We start from the raw sequence: 20,424 nt of genomic DNA, 5'->3' as shown, positions 1-20,424 counted from the left end.
CCAACCAGTTATCAAGTGTAAACTCCGCAGGCACCATAACAGCCTGAACACAGAGTCGTAGACACGAGTCCCCTTCCCAATCTTGTCACCTAGAAAAGCCTGCCTTTGTGATAGATGGTCCCTTACACCACGAATCACAGAAATATTCAGGTTACTCCCAGTCCAAAAGGACCAGTCACTTAACCCAGGTCAATTGCACCTTAGATCTCAAACCAAAGACAATGCTTGCAGAGAACCCTATAATAAACTATATTGTTTTATTCATAGGAAAAGGAAATAAGAGTGTTAGTTACAAGGTTAAAGCCAGTAAGCATACGTACACAAATGAATTACAATCTTCAATTTCAACATTATAGAAGGTTTCATAATAAGCAAGCTCGATATGTCCTTTAGGGCTAACCCAGGCTCAGCACTGGCTTCTCTTGCCTATGCCTAGAAAACCTTGCCCCTCAGAGTCCAAGCAGCATAGAAGTCCACTTATTGTTAGGGGTTTTTATTCCCTTCCCCTTTGCACTTTGAGCTGCAAATCAGCTGATGGGAAGAATTCACTTGTAAGACTCAAAATGTTTCTTCTTTAATGTTCTTCTCTATCTGGTGCTGATGGGCCTTCCTTGTTGGGCAGGACATAACACTTTCTGTTGGAGACCAGCATTTCACACTAGTTCATGTCTGTCTCCTGTCTGGTGATTTACACAGTTCCAGAAGCTTGCAATGCAAACGCTCCAATATTACCTTACAATATGGGATACAGATGTTATCAGTGAAATTAATGCGTGCAGCAACTCACAGGCATTCAAATCTAAACACTAAACAATTCTTGTAATTCTAATACCTATTTTTATAGTACTAACACACAGGTGAGCCAGACTGATCTCAGCTATATATTTGTCAGTATTCAACTGAGCCTGGTAAAACGACTAGGGCTGCTTCTGGGCGCAATGACTATTTAAGTAGTTATCCACAGTAGAACAGTCACTTGGCCTGAGGGAGGTGGGAGACTCAGGGTCCAGCCCCTGTTTCAACCACTCTCTCGTTATTTGGCCACAGCAGAACAGCTTCAACAGGAGAGGCTAAGGGAATTCTGAATCAGACTATCCCATACTTCAGTGGCTAGAGCACACTCCTAAGAGGTGGGAGACTCCTGTTCAAATCCTTTCCCCCTTTTGGCAGTTCTCTAACCACAGGACTAAAAGTGATAAGGTTTGTATCACCACCTCCTTTAGCAGCATAGGCGTGAGCAGCACATTTCATTAGGGTGTGCACCCAGGGAATTTTTTTTTTTTTAAAGGCAAACATCATAAAGGTTGGGTGCGGGAGGGAGTGCGGGGTATGGGAGGGGGGTGCAGTGTGCAGGAAGGGGCTCAGGGCAAGGGATTGGGGCAGAGGGGTGCGGGGTGTATGAGGGGGCTCAGGGAAGGGAGTTGGGGTGCAGGAGGGGTGCGGCAGGGGGCTCAGGACAGGGAGTTGGGGTCCAGGAGGGGTACGGGGTGCAGGCAGGGGGCTCAGGGAAGGGGGCTGGGGGGCAGGGTGCAGGAGGGGTTCGGACTCCGGCCCGGTGCCACTTACCTGCAGTGGCACGCTCCCTGCCTGCCTGTCCTGGCCACACACTGCGCCGCTCACCATGTCCCTGTGTGGCCCCTGGGGGGGGCGCACAGGGCTCCATGCACTGCCCTTGCCACGCCTCCAGGTACCTCTCCTGAAGCTCCCATTGGCTGTGGTTCCCCGTTCCCAGCCAATGGGAGCTGTGGGAGATGGTGCCAGGAGCAACGCAAGGAGCCCTCTACCTCAACCCCCCCGGGGCCCCAGGGATGTGGTCCCATGCTGGCTGCTTCTGAGAGCGGCGCGGGGCCTGCGGCACCACGGGGGACAAATCCCGTGGGCTGGATCCAAAGCCTTGAGGGGCTGGATCTGGCCTGCGGGCATTAGGGTGTGCCTGGGCACACCCGGCACATCCCGTGTGCACGCCTCTGTTCAGCAGCTAGATTTTGAATGGGACCTGACCTGGTAGATGGCCTCCCCTCAAATGAGTTCAGTGGATAAACACCTATCTTCCCTCAGTTCACAAATTGAAAAGTTTGCAGATAGCTGCAACTGCAAGAGTGATCAGCTCGTTGCAAAAGCAATTTCTTAATGTAAGTGGATATTCTGTTTTCATAAACAAGCAGTTATTATTATATTTCATAAACTTGCGGTTATTATATTGCTAAAGCAGTTTCTGTCGTAGCCTTTAGCATTGTTCTTTGTTTTTCCTCCCCCTCCTCTGGCCATTACCTTTGACCGAGTTTGGCAGAGAACTGTGTTGTTCAGTCTTGCTCAGGCCTGGGCCTGTACTGCTTTGTGTAAGGGTAGTCAGCATAACAGATCTCTGTTGGAGGGTTTATTTCAGGGCCTTCAGATTCAAAGCCTTGGCTATTAAAAAGAAGGCCCCCCTGTTCTATTTCCCCACATTTGGAACTGGAAGTACACAATCAGGCAGCAGCAGAGACCAAAATAAATAAATAAGGCAAATAGGGTACAGTACTGTGTTTAAACATAAACTATTTAAAAAATAAAGGCAAAGCAGCATTTTTCTTCTGCAGAGTAAAGTTTCAAAGCTGTATGAGGTCCATGTTCAGTTGTAAGCTTTTGAAAGAACAACCATAATGCTTTGTTGAGAGTTACGAACATTTCAGAGTTATGAACAACCTACATTCCCGAGGTGTGCATAGTTCTGAGGTTCTACTGTAGAGCTTATAAATGAAAAAGGTAATTGACTCAAAACAATTTGTATATATAACTAATCACATGTTTCCTTTGTCCTCTGTTCCATTTTTCTTCCTATTGTTTGTTACACTCACCCACTTGTGTCTTCTCTTATAGATTGTAAGACCTTCAGATCAGAAACGGTCTTTTATTCTGAGATTGAACAGTAATGTCTTTTACCATGTATTTGGAGAGCACAATCATGGCGGGAGCCTTTAGGCACTTCTGTAATATAACTATAATAATAAAAATAGAATTAGTGGGAGTTGAGAACACTCAGCACTTAGCAGGGCACCTTGAAGCATTAGGCTACAAATGAAAACAGAATATGCTACCTTGCATGAAAGCAATGCTGAGGGTTTTCAGTGCTTCTTCTCCAGAAGAAGAATATGGAGGTGAGGGGCATGTGGGGATCTGAATATAAATATGTTGAACACAGAGGTGGAACAGACTTTAAGCTGGTCTAACAGATACAGATATCAGCCACGAACATTATAAATACTGTTCTCAGTCAATGGTTACAGAAAGACTGGGGTTGAAAGCTTAGTGACAAAAGAATGAAGATGCACAATACATTCAATCCGAAGTGAAAAAAAGGAAAAAGGAATCCAAGCAGACAAAAAGGTCCAAGGTCAGTATTATTCATGTAACAGAAAGGCTGTTGTAGTTATGTTCTTCCTTATAATAACTGGGTTACAATAACTGGATGAAAAAGAAAGTACACATTCAGAGACAGGGCCGGCTCCAGGCACCAGCCGAGCAAGCTGGTGCTTGGGACAGCAGCTTGTAGGAGGCGGCATTCCACCCAATCCTAGGGCGGCATGGCCGCTTTTTTGTTGTTGTTGTTGTTGTTGTTCTGCTGCAGCCGCCCTTTAGGGGGCAGCGGCGTGGAGGACGGGAGCGCTCTGCAGCAAGCCCGGCAGGGCAGCCCGCGTCCTTCCCTCCCAGCCGACCGGAGCAGTGCGGAGCCGTCCCAACAGGGGGTGCGGCTGCATGGCAGAGCCCTGCTGAAGCCCTGGCCGCCCCACTTCTCTCTCTCCCCCCGCTCCCTCCCCCTCCCTCCGCTAGCCAGGGCACATCTGCAGGGCAGGGAGCCCCCCTGCACCCTGGCTCCGGCCGCGCCACAGGTTTTGTTTTTTTTTTTTTTTGCTTTGCTGTTCTTTTTGTTGCTTGGGGCGGCCCTGTTCAGAGAGAATCATCCTCTGCATACCTGTGAAGAAAAACAAGATAGAATGTTAAGATAGTTTAAGTGTATTTGGGGGACTCATTTGTAACCATTTGTAGTTAAGAGGCCAGATTTGGTCAAATTGGCACAAGAAGATGTACATTAAATCTATCAATTAACTCCAACAGTACCCTTGCATGGAACAGGGCATTCCTCTCTAGTGAGAGCAAGGAGCCTGTCAGCAGTGCTCTTCATTGGGGGTCATCAGAGCAGGGCAGCTTTCATTTGTACCAGAGACTCATAGGAGCTTTGGGAGTGGGAGTGCCGGGGGAGGAACTAAATCAGTGAACTCCCTAACTGCCCTGGTAATGCCTCTGTCGTGGTCATCATACCCATTCTGGGGAATATACTGGCCTATGACTCTCTAACCCCTTAGAAGAACTGAGATTGTGATTGCTTTGCACCACTGCAACCCTGACAGTCTGCTGTTGGGGTTTGTGCTAGTCGTGTAAGTCCTGCATAATTGTGGAGTGAGTTGAGCCCAAGGGATTTAATTCTCTACACTGTTGATATTCTTACCTTCTGAGAACTGATCAGTCATAAATCATCAGCTGCTCATGGGAGATGGGGAAAAGTGTAAGATTTCAAGTGCAGTATTTTAAAATATAGTTCTCGCTGAATTATGTCTTTTAATATCAGAGATGTGTCAATTTCAAATATGTATCTGTGTTCAATTTTGTGTTCAATCACTACCATAATCAAAAAACATTACTGTGAGATATGTAGACTCATCTCACTGCACAGGGTGTTACGTGCCTAGGTAAACTGATTCTTGCGCACCAAGATGAGAATATACACATTACCTTGTTTTATCTGCTTGCTATCTTGTTAGGCATCTTCACAATCACTTCATTCGGAAGCTATGTATATGCTATAATGTAAACAAATAGTCCTCTAACAGAAGCTGTCCCAGATTTCATGGAATACCTGAGATTTACATTGTTTTTCCTCATTGTCTAGGCATCCTAAATTGGCACCTCATAGCCCTCTATTGTGATCCTCTTTGGCATGTGACAATGTGCCAAATGTTCATGACAATTTGGGTATTCACAAAGCCCCACTCTGTGTCTGTCTGGCCACTCATTTTATGCAAACACTGCTCTTTTTGAGCAAACAAAGCCATAGATAACAGGACCAGGGAAACAGAAGGGAGTGGGGGAAGAAGTGTATCCATCAAACTAATATTTTCTTTATTGAGATACTCTCTCAAAATGGTTTGCTTTTATGGCAGACTCCACAATTATAAGTTTTCAGCATTTAAAGTTATTTTAGGAGAAAAAGCTCAAACTACATATGTGATGTTTCAGGTTCAGGCAGTGCCCTGTTTTTTAAACTGTTAGTTCTCTTTAATTGTTGTACGCAGTGTTGTTGTAGCCATGTCATTCCCAGGACATTAGAGGCAAGGTGGGTGAGGTAATATCTATTATTGGACCAACTTCTGTCCACTTAGCTGTGACACACTGAGTACCTTTCCCAGACCTGAGAAAAAGCTCTGTATAGCTCAAAAGCTTGTCTCTCACCAACAGAAGTTGGTTCAATAAAAGATATTACCTCAGTCGCCTTGTTGTCTCTCTCATTTTCTTTAATGCAGAAACAGTGCTTTTGAACTGATGATCTGCTAAGTGCACTGGGTTGCTTTGTTTAACTGTTCGCAACTTTCAAGGGACACCCCTGAGGCTAAAATAAGAATATAATTTAGTTTCAGTAACACAGTGCAAGTTTTAAATATGCATATTGTTTACAAGCAAAAATATAATAGATAAATAGAAAAAACAAATAGCCTGAGCCGTCACAACAGGGTACAGACATATCATTAATTAGTGTTATGAATATTCAGTTCTTAACTGCCTGCCATAGGCTTCTTTAAACCAGCTTGTGTAAAGTGATTGCTGTATCAGTTCTGTGAATAAGTAAAATAATATCAAGTTGCAATTATTAAGCAACTTTTATTCCAGGGTCCAGAAGCACTTTATAGAAGGTAGTGAGTACTGTTAGCTCCAGACACTATGGTGATTGATGAACATGTAAAGATCTGAATAAATTAACAGATATTTATATATAGGAAACTGAGGCACAGTATTAAATACCATAATAGTTACCATGGAAATGAGTGCAGTATAAAAATCTCAGATACCATGGGTACACAGATTGTGGTATATGAACTTCAGGCCTAATTCTGCAAAACACCTATGCATGTGAATAACTTTAGGCATATGAGTATCTCATTTTAAATCATTCAGACTGCTCATGTGTGTAAAGTTACTTACATGAGTAAGTGTTTGCAGCACTGGATTTGGAAATAGAGAGATACCACAGTCATTATGTGATATAATTTATAAATGCCTAGATGCTCAGATTAGGTTAGACCTGTTTTGCAAAAGTTTACTGGTGCACTCACCCAGGAAAAGTAATCTTTATTCGAAGAGTAAATGAAATATCCTTACTTTTACCATTATGATCATCATCATAAAGGTAGCGAGAGTGCTGCCGCCTCTCATGACTTTATCACAAGTCTGGAGATATTTGGCATTTTATGGCATCTTAAAGACTCAGCTCCTGGAGCCAGTTGAGGATGATGTGATAATTTTGCCTTTCATTTCAAAAAGGACATTTCCAGCCCGTTAGGTTTCAGAGAAAAGCTTGAAAACAGGAACCCTCAAGTCTCATAAACCAGAAGGCAAATATAAAGAACCCCCTGGTTATTATTTTTAAATCTACTACTTTCTAAGTGAAGCTTGCGATTTCTTGGGGCCTGATTCCTGACATCTGAACGCCTTGTAGCGGGCAATAGGAGGGCTGATGGAGCCGCTGACAGGGGCTCGTGTCCGGCCTGGTACGTTTCCAGGACAGCTTTCCAATACGGCCGTCTTGGGTCGCCTCCAGGGCTGCCAATCACCCTGCCTCTTTCCCAGCACCTGCCCCGCTTGAGAAGAGAATCCCACAGGCGGAGCAGCGCGGGGCTCACGGCTCTGCCCCAGGCCAGACACCTGGGCTCAGCGGCGCAGAGCCCCTGCCCCCCAGCCAGGGGCGCCGCCCTCACCTGCTAGCACCTTGCAGCTGCCCCAGCCGCAGGGCGGCTCCGGTCAGGTGGCTGGCTGCTGGCTGACGTGGCCAGGAGCCCGCCCTATATGAAGCCCAGGCGGCGCTCACGCTACCGAGCCTGACGCCGGGGGGTGGTGACTGAGCCGGGGCTGCACGGGAGCAAGGCGGCAGCGGGCTGTTTCCGGAGGGCGGTGGCTGCGAGCATGGACCCCAGCAGCGAGCAAGGTACGGGGGAGCTTTCCCGGCCGGACGCCCCCTGTCCGCCCCGGCTCCGCCTGCCCTGTGGGGAGGGGGGCCGCTGGCGGGGCGGGGCTGCCCGCTCGCCGGCCCCCGGAGCAGCGGGACGGGGCAGAGAGGAGCAGCCACCCCCTTGGCTGCAGCGCCCGGGCCCCTGCGCTTCCCCAGAGCCCTCCTGCCTCCGGGCGGGGCAGGCGTGGCCGCAGCAGCCCCTCCCCTGGCGCCGCAGGGCACGGCCCGCGCTCGGGGGCCCTTCGCTGTGTCAGTCCCCGGTCCCTGGCCGCATCCGGGAGCGGGGCGGGGGTGAAGGGGCCGCTGGGCAGCGCTTGGTGTTTGCATAGTGATTAGCTGCGCGCGCCCTCTGGGAGCCGTGGCAGCTGCTGTAGCTCCGGCGGTGGCTTGGGGCGGAGGAGTGAGGAGAGGGCGTGGAGGTAGCCGGCCTTGCCTGGGGAGACTGAAAGCCCTGAACTACCCATAGTTTGGCTTCCTCTCAACCTGCACTCCTGGAGCCTAGGTACCTCCAAGCCCTGCTCCTACTGTGCCCCTGTCCAAGGCTGTCTCTTCTCCACCACTCACTTACTCCTGTGTGCCAGGCTTGACACCAAGCACCCAACCTGCTGAGATGCTAAACCCTCACTACTCTGATTTGCTCTTGTGGGTAATTAGCACCTCTGAAAATCAGGCCTGAGGTGGACCTAGCTACTTGGTTTAACTGCCCAATGGTCTGTGTTAAAGATGTTGTGAATCTAGTTTCTACCTTCTATACGCATACAAGATAGAATGGAATTACTTTGACTTAGCCTCTGAGATGTTGGGTAATCTTCTAAAATAGCTTCTATGTTCATATTTAATAACTGTACTAGGCTCAGGTGATTGTCTTAAAACACAGGCTAAGCATGTATATCCTGTATTTCTAATGTGCTCAGCACTCTATGTATTTTATGACAGTATAGTAAACGTGGATTGAAAACCAAACCCAGCAAAGCACATTCATTATAGGAATCTGGATGGGGGATAGGGATTAAGTTAATTTTGCGAACCTGGTAGTGGAACAGTTCCAGTAAAATATTCTAATCTGCCAAATCTCCTCTGGTAGAAGGAAACATCCAATATTCCTGTAGCATTAAAGAGCTGCTTTCCTACAATAAATGTAAGGCTTAAATCTACCAAAAACTATTAGCAGGAGAACTGAACCCACTAGTTACAGATATGGCTTTCTAGTGTGGGGTGGATACTGGTAAGGTATGGGGTAGTGGTCTAGTGACGCACCCAAGCCCTGCTGCCAAATTCATCTGGTAAAACAAAAGGTTGGGTGCTGGGACTTCTACTAAGGTGTTGTCCCTTATTCCTTGAGCAGGAGTGCTAGGTAGTAGTTGTCAAATTCCTCACCAATAGGGAGGCGCATGGCTGTGGGAGGGGAACAGATTGTGAGGATTTTGAGTAAATGGCGACTTGTTTTTTAAATTGGGCTTCCTAATACTACTAGTGCTCACAGATTCGCCTAACAGCAGGGAATTTGTATGACGTCTATTGTGCTGCTGCCCGCAGGTTTCTGAATTGCTACAGCAGAGGCACTGCAGCTGTTTGTAGACTTTGGAAGGCAAAAATTCATGGGCTTGGATTTCCTTTATACGTATATGGCTGTCTTTCTAGCTCTTATGGAATCACAGCTCTCCTCCTGCCTTATAGTTAACTGAAGCTCCTCTCTCTAGATTAATCATGAGACTAAGGGAAAAAGTGAATTGAATCTTGTACCTTAAGGCTGGTGGTTATCATTGGGCCAATCTGTGAGATGACCTGTTACTCTAAAATGCTTTAAGGATGATATTTTACACAGTAGCTTTACATAGCAACATGCTGCATTATGTACCACTGACTATTCCTGGGTGGAATAAATTAGACCTACTGTATTTCTATAAACCGCTCCTTGCACTGCTTGTGCCACTGGTGCTGCTCCTTACCTGGTCAGGCTTGATATTTGAATCCAAATGCCCTTATTTTGTATTCATGACACATGTTCAAAGTCACAATGGGTTAAATGTTAAATGGTTAGTCTTGGTGTAAACAATATACTGGCATGCCTCCAACTTGAACTTTATCTAGCTTTGGACATAACTGAAGTGCGCTGCCTCTGATTAAAAGGGGTTAACTCGCATGGCAATGCAGTTGGCCTGATTAGACTAAACAAGTGCATTAGTGTGTTAACCACTTTCTTTAGTAAGAAGTGTACTGCGTTAGCTGATAATATAACTTTAAAAAGACATCTGAACTTCTCTGCATGTGCACAACAAAAGGAAAGAGTTGCCTGGTAGGACTTAGTGCAGAGGTAAAATAATTAGTGAAAAGTACTGAACTAAAATTTTCAGTTGTGCCTAAGTCCCATTGTAACTATTTGTGCTCCTAAGTCACTTTGGTAAAATTGAGTGCACATCAGTGCAGAAGGACGTATATGTGCCACCTTCAAATATTGTGAACTGAGGACATGGTCCATTATGCCTTGAAATTGAGGTCTCAACTTGGTGTTTTACTCTGCAATGTAACTGGAGACTTGTTTGTCAAATTTTAGTTTAACTTTATGTGGAATGTTATAAAAAAGCAGACGAAACTTATGCTTTGCCAGGGCACCTCCATTGAGCTCATGTGATGGTCTACTAAGGAAAACTTGTAGCTTTTACACTTAACTAATCTGGTCAGATAAATTTTATCTCCATAAGACTCAAAGTGCAATATTTAACAACTTGCATCCAAGTATATTCTGGTTTCAATATCTAACAAACAATTACTGTAGAGTAGACTTTATTCCAAAGCAGCTATTCACTGAAAGTAATAGCTCTGCATTGAAACAACATGGAATCTGGAACAAGACTGACAAGACTTGTAGAGGGAAATACTTGCCCCTTCCAGAAACTACTGTCCACTTCAGAGTTCCTGAATTCCCACTTCTGATCTCCTTGTACAAAATGAGGATATGCCTATCATAAAGTCAACTGCTCTGAAATAACTGGGCTCCTGTGTAGTGAAGACAAACATAGTTAATTTAAATCCCTTTAAAAATAAGGCTTGCAAGAAACTAGTCTAATAAATATAGCTGTAAGCAAACTGTAGTACTGGAGACATGGGATTCTTGTTCAGCATTTGATAAGCCTGTGCTCACCAATGACTTACCACTACAGTGGCCTGTCTTCTTGAGGGCACATCTAACTAGCAAACTGGATGTCTCTTTGGATTGTAAATTCGGCTGACAATATTAGTCTTGTCTCTCTCACCAACAGAAGTTGGTCCAGTAAAAGGTATTGCCTCACCCACCTTGTCTCTCTCTAATATTCTGGGATCGTCGTGAGTACAACAATACTAGCCTAGTCAGTCAAGCAAACTGTTGCTTAAGAAAGCATAGCCTGTCAGTAAGCTGTATCTCAGACTCTTGGTGGCTTCTGTAAACTCAAAAGGAATATGGGGAGAGGATGAGAAGATAATCCAGAGGCAGTACAGATAACTCGTAACCAGCTCAGCAATAGCCAGAATGCTGAAAAGATCAACTTTATATTTGAAACTAGCAAAAGTTGGACTTTTTTTTTTTTTTTTTTTTTGCTTTCAGTCTCTTTCCTTCTGGGGAAGGAAAACCTCATTTAGAAGCTTCATATAAGATTATGGCTACAGTCTAGGAGATGTCTATGCCATGAGCAAGACAATTGAAATAAGCTTATTGGTCTAACAATGAGGTTTGTAAATGAATTGTGATGCAGACAGAGTGATAATAGTGAAACTGCCATGTAACCAATGTTTCCACTTAATAGATGTCAATGCAGGGTAGCAACCTTGTAACAAGTTGACAGCTGCATTCTCACCCTGTGAAAGTGAAAGGAATTGTGGATGGCTTAATAGCTGTTCCTGAATTTTTGTACTCCAACGATATATGTTAAATATGAAACTAATTGTAAATAAGTTGGTTACTCAAAACAGTAAACTTTAAAAATACACTGGTAAATGCATCTCAAAACAAACAAATTAAAATAATACACTGAAATGAAGAACTTCATAAACTTAGCCATGAATACATTATAAACTGGGTTTCTTCACACTTGTGCAATAGAAAGACTTGTGTAATGCTGGCTAGAGACTAGTTCTTGTGCACTAGCAAAACACTTTGATTGGAAATACTGCAAGAGAGTCTTTAGTTTTAAACTGTTAGCACTAGAAGTTTTACTTTATAGAACAAAAAAGCAATTTACTAAAACTAAGTGGGTGTCACAGTATTTATTTAAAATACTACTTAATGCTTATTCCTTGTTAGTGTTCACATCTGGGATAAATCTTTCACTACAAACTAATGCTGATAAATCATGGAGTCTTTTTAGCTTTGTAATGCTTGTATTCAGAAGTAGGGTCTTCCCAGGTAAATAGACACTTTCTCTTTGAGAAACCTGCCTGCGTTACATACTGACAGTTTCCCACCCTTAAAGGCTGGTTACTTGGGGTTAGTCTACACTAGAATTGCTACAGAGAGCTCTCCTGTGGGCATAATAAAACCTCCTCGAGAGGCGTTAGCTATGTTGGTGGGAGAAGCTTTTCCACTGACATAGTGCTGTCCACATTGGTACTTAGGTTGGTGTAACTTGCGTCACTTAGGAGGATGGCTTATTCATGCCCCTGAGTGACATAAGTGATTGTGTGTACAAACCCATATGTCACTGCATACTGTCAGCATTACCACACTCTTATCAAAAATCTAAGCTTACAGAGTTTATGCATCCGAAGAAGTGGGCTGTAGTCCACGAAAGCTTATGCTCTAATAAATTTGTTAGTCTCTAAGGTGCCACAAGTACTCCCATTCTTCTTTTTGCAGATACAGACTAACACGGCTGCTACTCTGAAACAAGACTAATCTGTTTTGTAGAACTGTATTGCCCTCAGACTTCACAATTCGGTGCTGGTTTCTTTTACCTGCACTACTTCTTCAGGTCTAGAAATGGAAAGCAGCTGAATCCTAGCTTGTAAGCTTTTCAGTCCAGTAGTCAAGAGGATTTTTGAAGTGTTCTGGGAGTCATGGTACATGGAGCTCCTCTGTTCTATTCACATTGTTATACACGCACAATATAAGCATCTTTTTCTAGAACTAGCAGTCTGTATTAAGACTGTTACATCAGAATCCATTATATCAACCCCAATGTGGAGGGAACTACTGCTAGCAATATTGGGAACTTTGCTCACATTAACTCTAAGCGCTAATGTTGCATGTCTAACATCGTAGCTAACATGAATGGTGGAGAAAGGAAACAAATGTGCTTTAAAATCAGGAGTGACAAGCATAACTTCGCCAGGCAAATAAGCCACCTGTATGACTAAGAAAGTAAAACTTGTATAGCTAAATTCTCTTCACAAAGTCCCATTTTAAAGTGTGACCAGAGCAGATCTGCCGTAGAACCTCAATTGGTTGAAGTTTGGCCAGCTAGTTAGTCCATACAAGACCCATCAAGTTCTGCCCTGGTGAGTAAGTTTGTCAACTTGTATCCGTTCTTGTCTCGCTTGTTTGGAAAAAATCAGACTTGCATTACAAATTAATCTACACATTTCAAAATTACTTTCTTCACAAAACTTTATCTCTACACTTGTGCATGGCTAGACAAATGGGAAATGAACAGTTAATGGATCAGCCAGTTCTTATTGTCGGTAACTCTTCAGTACCCTGACATCCAACTAACCTTTTCTGTAGGTTTTTGTTGATACACAGAGGCCAAGCTAACAAACTACTAGATGAATACAAATTGACTTTTTATTCCTATGTTATAAGGCCAGAAGGGACTACTGATCTAGTCTGACTCCTGCATCACCCTGACCATAGGATTTCACTGAATTAAATTCCATTAGAACTACAGCATGTTTAGAAAAACATTCAATCTTGATTTAAAAATAGGATTTTTATGGTGTCCAAGTAACTTGTTCTGACCTCCTGTGTATTGTGGCAAATCTTAGCAGTAAATTGTTTGGGCAGTGTAAATCAGAGGGTGACAGTGAGAGAAGGATTTCTCATTGGAGACAGGTTGGGGTCTGGATGGCTAACTGGAAATGCCCAGACCCTCAGATGCTTGGAGGGAGAGGTAGGTGGAAGGCTGAGGAGAGGGGTGTCTCTATTACTCTGCTTTCAGAGTAGCAGCCGTGTTAGTCTGTATCCGCAAAAAGAACAGGAGTACTTGTGGCACCTGCCTCTTCCAGCCTTTTTAGACCCTCCTTCCCCAACAGCTTCATTGCCTGCATGCCTCAGGTACTTGGAGCTTCCCCAAGTACCAGCAAGATAGTTGATCTGAATCTTGTCAGTTTCACAGCTGCCCATAGCACTCTGAGCGGCTTCAGTGAAACAGAAGAATTCTGAACTTCAGTCTGCTGCTTAGCAAAGTGAGAAGCAGCTGAGACGTGCCATTTGTCTCCAGACTTGGAAGGGTGCCATTCCAGTGACAAATACTCTGTACGTTCAGCAAATGGAAGAGCTAAACTCTCTAAATGAGGATTAAATTTTGCAGTCAAACTTCCTATCTTAGCTCTGTTATAAATGCTACACCTAGCTATTTTTTTAGAGTTGCTCCTCTTAGGCCTGATCTACACTTATGCTATAGATTATTTTAATTCTACTTGTAAGGGGTGTCTCTTTTTTATTATTACATAAACTGTCAGTTATGCTAGTAAGAGCCCTAATGTAAATAAAGTTATGCTGGTATAAAGTTCTCTGTACCACTATAGCTTCTTTTGCTTCACCAGGCTAAGCTGTATCTGTATATGCAGACTTCTACCCATACAACTGCATCTATGCTGGGGGAATTGCTACTGTAAGTATGCTGACATAATAAGGTCTATGATGACAGAGTGAAGCCAGTTCGACTTGGTAAATATATGGGAGAGGGAAATTAAGGCCTTGTCTTCATTTAAAGTTTTGCCACTTAACTATAAGCTTCAGTCAGAAGTGCTTCTTTGACAGGAACATCATTGGTAAAACACTTCCTTAAGCTCACTCAGCTCAGAGCATCTAGCTTTTTCTGTTCTCTTGTTTCCTTTTCCTGTTTGTAACTTCTATTCTTGGGCCAGATCCTTGGCTTCAAAGCTTCTTTATGTTCTATCCGCACAAACCAAACATGAATTTCTGCATCTGGATGAAGGACTTTCCTTAGTGTGGGGGAATTCCTAGATGGTGTCCCCAGCTCTTGCTGTAGGGGACATTTGGGGGAAGGGGGTCAGCGATATGACTGGAATGCTTTTGTAACTGGTCAGTCCTGGCTGCCAGGACAGCCCCTTTGCTTGGGCTACTCTGTATTATGCCAGTAGCTAGTAGCAGGAGACTACTCTAAACTATGCTGGGTATCAGCCCTGTGAAGAACTGTTACTAAACAACTCTACTGAGCCTTTTTCAGCAAAACCTGGTGCTTATTAGGAATAGCTGTAAATCTAGCCCCCATATGTAAGCCTGCTGCTCCTTGCCAACACTATTTTAATTTGCCATAAGAATCTTGTCTCTATGCTGTCCTTGCTCCAGTACTAATCTCATGCTTGCTTTTGCTTTCTAGTGTTAGCTTTTTCAACACTACTGGCCATCAGGGCCAGTTCCAGGCACCAGCTTGGTGTGCTTGGGGAGGCAGGTCCAGCTATTCGGTGGCAATTCAGCGGACGGTCCCTCACTCCCGCTCGGAGCGAAGGACCTTCCACCGAATTGCTGCTGCAGATCGCAATCATGATCGTGGCTTTGCTTTCTTTTGGGCTGCTTGGGGCGGCCAAAACCCTGGAGCTGGCCATATAGAACAGTTCCTATATCCTGGCTACTCTAGAGACATTAAACATTTCTCCCCTTATTAGCCTGTAAGTACTGTCTCTTTAAGCAATTTTTTGGCCTGTGGGCCGGTTTTTTGGGGGGGGGGGGGGGGGGGGGGGGGGGGGGGGGTCTGTGTCAGGGAGTGGAGTGAGGCTTCCTGACTTGCACAAGTCCCTATGAGATTGAAGTCTCTTGTCTGTTCTAAATTCCACCATTGCTACGAGGGCTCTGTTGGTATCAAGAGCTCTGCTATGCTTCCTCCCAATCACTTGTATTTCTGATACTAGGGTGTGGGGAGGCTGGTGTAGGAGCCACTTCTGCCTGTTTACAATGGTAGAAAACTCTCTTATGCCAACACAGAGGTCTTGGAGAATCTACCTTCGTCACAGCAGTGTACAAAGGTGTTGGCCTGTTTGGCCTATGTACTATCTATAATTCTGTAAAGTATTTTGGGATTTGAGATAAAAATGACCTAAAATTGTATCCTTTCAAACAAATAGGGTGCAAGAGGGAAACAAAACAAAATTTAGTGTTTCCATGGCAGCAGAACAGTGTAGGAACTTTACCTGAATGCTAAGGATTCCTGAACTAACTTACAGAAAATTTTATTGTAGACTTAAAGGGTTATTTGCCCTCTCTGAACAGAATAATAGTCCAGGTTGCTGACCTCTGCTCAGCAAGGCTATTTGAAAGAATCATAAGTGGCTTCAAAGCAAAAGTACAGCTTGACTGCTCTTGTATCAGAAAAGCACATAGCTGCTTCTGCTGGAGAAATAATCTTCCCTAGTCTTAATATCTTGGCGTGAGGTTCATTGTGTGGTGGTAGAGGACTCACTTATCCTGATCCTTGGGTAGACTGCTGAGAGTAAGCCAAAAAAAATGGGGACTGGAAGGGAAAGCAGGTGCTACAATAAGACTATTCACTGAACTGAGGAGCTACTATATGGCCAGAATTGTCAGTGTGAGTCAGCTTAAGCTTGGGCCCCATATAGATTCTTAATGTAGAGATGCTGAGCATATGCAGCTCCTGCTGATGTACTTAATTCTCGGGGAGAGGGGTAGGATGGAATGGAACTAGGCCATTCTTAGCTAGATGCCTAAATTGAAGCCCCTAAAACTAAAAAGTCAAGCCTCTATCACTAAGACATACTGAGCTTTTGTATGGGTGAGGGGAACCAGGGGTGGCTCCAGGCACCAGCGCACCAAGCGCATGCCTGGGGCGGCAAGCCACAGGGGGAGGCCTGCCAGTCATTGTGGGGGCGGCAGTCAGGCTGCCTTCGGCGGCATGCCTGCAGAAGGTCCGCTGGTCCCGCGGCTTCAGCGGCAATTTGGTGGCGGGTACGCTGAAGGCCCAGGACTGGTGGACCTCCCGCAGGCATGCCGCCAAATCAGTGTGACCAGCCGGACCGCCCGCAGGCGCGCCACCAAAGCCTGCCTCACTGCCGTGCTTGGGGTGGCAAAATACATAGACCTGCCCCTGGGGGGAACAGAGTGAAGAATAAGCTGAGTGCCCTCAAAGCCTGAAGTGTGAAAATCCTAGAAAACACTTCTAATGCCTGTTTATAAGGGGAGAATCTTAGCTAGCGAACCAGAAACCAGTGCGAAGAAAGGAACTACTTTCACAATTGTAAAAGTTCTGCTCTCCCTATTTTGCAGTTGTGCTTTGTGCCCCCATTTATAGCCCAAGGAACACCATCCAGAACTCTTACTAAATGCCGGGTTCTTAATCTATTCATTCGCCAGTTGCAAATGGGAAGCTTTTTTTCATGGCAAGTTTCTGGGGCCATTTAAAATGTTCTAGTTCTTGGCTGCTGCAACCTAAACACCAAGTGATAATATAGTGTTATCTCTCAATCTGTGAGGATGGACCCACTATTGCTGCTGTTAACTTTTGCCTAGCAGCAGAGCAAAATTTTCCTACTTCTGGAGGAAGCTGAGCAGTAGAATCTTGCAGTGGAGTTGAGCCTTGTCTACACTACACAATTTGTCAGCAAAAGGCAGATTTTTCTGACAAAACAATGGAGGTGTACATACTACAAAGCTACTTTTGGTGGCAAAACTTTGTTTTGCTGACAAAATAAAACCACCTTGATGAGGCATAGTTTTTGTGTGGCAAAGTTAGTGACAAAGCGTCAGTGTAGACGCTGCTGCTTGTTGCCATAACTGGTCTCCCCAGTATCCCACAATGCTTGCCATGACTGCTTTCTCTCACTGTTTGGAACTCTGCTGCCCTGCATCTAGCTATGCAGGCATGTGCCTCTCCCCGTCAAAGCTCTGGGAAGCTTAGACATTCCACAGTGTGGAGAGCTAAGAGCTGCTGAGGAGGCTGTGGGAGAACTTGGAGGGAATCACAGAAGTCCATTAATGGGAATCAACAGGCAGAGCAGGCTGTTGTGCTGTGCTGTGGGTGGGAGGGAAAGACTGCTGTGCAGAGCTCGAGGTTGATGTGGGGAGGTGTCCTCCTCCGCCTCAGGTTTGGTTGCTCAGGCAGCTGTCTGAACTTAGAGACAGCATGTGCTCACACCCTTTTTTTTTTTTTTTTTCCTCTTCACTTGAAAAGCAGCTGGCAATTTAGTAGGATTCCCATGGAACAATGGGATTGAGAAACCTGCATCATGTGATCTTGTACCTGTCCCATGAGGCATTGCAAACCCTTCCCAAAGCACCCTGTGGCCAGTTACACAGTGGGATAGCTACCCACCGTGCACTGCTTCCTGTGTCAATGCAAGTGCTGCTAGTGTGGATGCGCTCTGCCAACACAAGGAGCATAGTGTGGACATGCAACAGCTGTTTTATGCTGCTTTAATTTAAGTGCTTTAATTACTTTTTGGTCAACGAAACTCTGTACTGTAGACATAGCCTTAATCATAGACAATAGCCAAAATATAGAGGCCAGGGAAAAGGTAGTGGCAGACTCCTTCCTCCTGTTGCAAAATAGCCTAGAAGGGGAAAGTGCTCTCTTCCAACAGGTAAAGGTAGGTGGCGCTTCAAATTTATCAGAGCCCTATAAGCGACAGATTCAGAAGAATGTGCCCCAGCATCACACCTTGGTAAAATCAATCACCTTGGGGCAGAGTTGAGCTTCTCATCAGAGTTGCTGCTGGGCTTCAGTGCAGGGAGGGCCCAAACTTGTGTAGCAACCCCTGATGAGTAGCTGTCAAATTCTTCAAGGCTTTTATAGCAACCTATCCTTGTCAGTTTCTCCATTTAGAAGAATAAATAAGCATGTACAGCTGCAGCAGGCAGGTACTTCATGTGCTTGCCTTGTTAAGTGTTGACTGTTTTGTCTCTCTCAGAAAAAGGCCTTTTGTCACTGTGATCAAACAGCAAGTTCTGGCAGGTTTTATGCACTGCTGGAGAATGTCTTACTGCAGTAAGAGGCTGGCAGTGAGGTTACTGATTATCCTTAAGGCCTGATCTACACGGGAGGGGGTCGTCCTAAGATACGTCGACTTCAGCTATGCTATTCTCATAGCTGAAGTTGCTTGAGAATAGGTCGACTTACCTCACATCCTCACGGCGTGGGGTCGACTGCTGCCGCTCCCCTGTCGACTCCTATACTCCACTGTGGCAAGAGGTGGAAGCGATTGAGGATCGATTTATCACTTCTACATTAGACACGATAAATCAATCCCCAATAGATCGATCACTACCCGCCGATCCAGCAGGTAGTGTAGACGTACCCTCAGTTGGGGAAAGGTAGGGCTTGAAACTTAGTGCCCATCACAGGATGTAGGACCCAGTCTGCTTGAGCAGGGCCAGAGTTATGATTCTAAAAATCTATCCAGTGTTTTCCTGTTTAGGACCTGTCCACAGTATGCACCTCTACCTCCATAATGGTATCTCCATCCCTGAACCACAACAAATTGTGTGTGTGTGTGTGTGGGGGGGGGGGTAATTGACAATTAGAAAATCCAAATTCTTTGAATTGTTCCATCATTCAAAGTCTTTAAAGACTGGATGCCCTTAAGGGCATGTCTACACAGCCGAAATTAAAGCCCTGTGGCAGCGTTTTAACGTGGCTATGTAGATGCAGCTCCAGTGCTGGGAGAGAGCTCTCCCAGTGCTGTAAAAAAAACCACCTTTGTGAGGGGAATAGCTACCAGTGCTATCTACACTGCCACTTTATAGTGCTGAAACTTGCATCACTTGGAGGTGTGTTTTTACACTCCTGAGTGAGGGAAGTTTCAGCACTGTAAGTGGCAGTGTAGACAAGCCCTAAAAGACATTGATATCACTTACTGCACTTCTGGAAGGAGCTCAGACTACAGTGGTGAGGGGCTGTGTAAAACTGAATGGAGTAGTACAACCCAGAAGTTATGGGCTTGTTGCAGGAATTACTGGATGAAAGTCTATGGCCCATTATGCATGAGGCCAAATTTATCATAATGGCCTCTTCTGGCCTTAATCTATCTCCGAATTGATACATCATGCTGTAAGGCACTAAAATGGGTACTGATTAGCTCTACCCCATAGTTCACAGTCAAGCTGCTAGGGCCCAAATTTTTAGATTTGATTCTTGAATAATGCTGTGACTGAGGGGTCTTTAAAATGTTTAGGTCTAGATAACTGACCCTTAGTATAGTAACATGCCTTGCTTTCAGGTATAAGTCAGTAAGAACTAGTCTCATTCTACCCACAAATCTGCAGTGGGCAGTTGGCTGCAACAGAAATATTTAATTTCACCAGGACACGATCAACTCTGGAATTTGTCTTCTGACACTAGCAGATTCTGAGCCTTGTGGAGCAGAGGTTTCCAAACTTTTCTTATTGCGTACCTCTTCCAGAGCTACCATCTGCCTGTGTACCCCATTCAAGATATACCAGCTGCTCATGTCCCCCTACCTTTATCATCACTGATAGCTAGTGTTAAGAAGAACAGTGTCTTTAGCCATCTGTCCATATTTCACTGTTATGTACAGTATAGAGTGACATATACAACTGAAAATCTCCCCTGATTAAGTTTTGAGCTCAGTTACACTGGACAGTTGTTGCTGGGCAACTGAATCTGTGCTGTACAGTGACTGGAGGTGAGGGCTCTATATATCACATCTGTCCTCATTGGTACATAAAATCATAGAATATCAGGGTTGGAAGGGACCTCAGGAGATCATCTAATCCAATCCCCTGCTCAAAGCAGGACCAATCCCCAACTAAATCATCCCAGCCAGGGCTTTGTCAAGCCTGACCTTAAAAACTTCTAAGGAAGAAGATTCCACCACCTCCCTAGATAACCCATTCCAGTGCTTTACATCTTGAAGTAAATTAACTACTGTATTTTATATAACATTCCCACCGTTTTAAAGCTTTGAGTAGCCTGTTAAGAAAAATTGTGTTGTGATTTTATTTATTGCATTTTCATATGTACCTCCAGGGATATGCGTAC

The 20,424-nt window shown here is 44.8% G+C and overlaps 1 protein-coding gene and 1 long non-coding RNA gene across 2 annotated transcripts in view; one reads left to right on the top strand and one right to left on the bottom strand.

The window, feature by feature from the left end:
• Positions 1-3,902: 3,902 nt before the first annotated feature.
• On the bottom strand, positions 3,903-7,129 carry LOC117873604. The gene is made up of 2 exons (XR_004644772.1): positions 7,008-7,129; positions 3,903-3,952 (listed from the first exon to the last, which is right to left on the bottom strand). It is a non-coding gene; the product is annotated as an uncharacterized LOC117873604 (long non-coding RNA).
• TPD52 (tumor protein D52) overlaps positions 7,101-20,424 on the top strand; it is a 69,044-nt gene continuing 55,720 nt past the window's right edge. The window contains exon 1 of the mRNA XM_034763176.1: positions 7,101-7,234. Coding sequence (XP_034619067.1) covers positions 7,213-7,234 — 22 coding nt within the window. The 5' untranslated portion in view covers positions 7,101-7,212. The remainder of the gene's footprint in view (positions 7,235-20,424) is intronic.

The sequence above is a fragment of the Trachemys scripta genome, chromosome 2 (assembly GCF_013100865.1).
Source record: "Trachemys scripta elegans isolate TJP31775 chromosome 2, CAS_Tse_1.0, whole genome shotgun sequence".
Lineage (NCBI taxonomy): Eukaryota > Metazoa > Chordata > Testudines > Emydidae > Trachemys > Trachemys scripta.
This window is presented reverse-complemented; position numbering and strand designations above follow the sequence as displayed.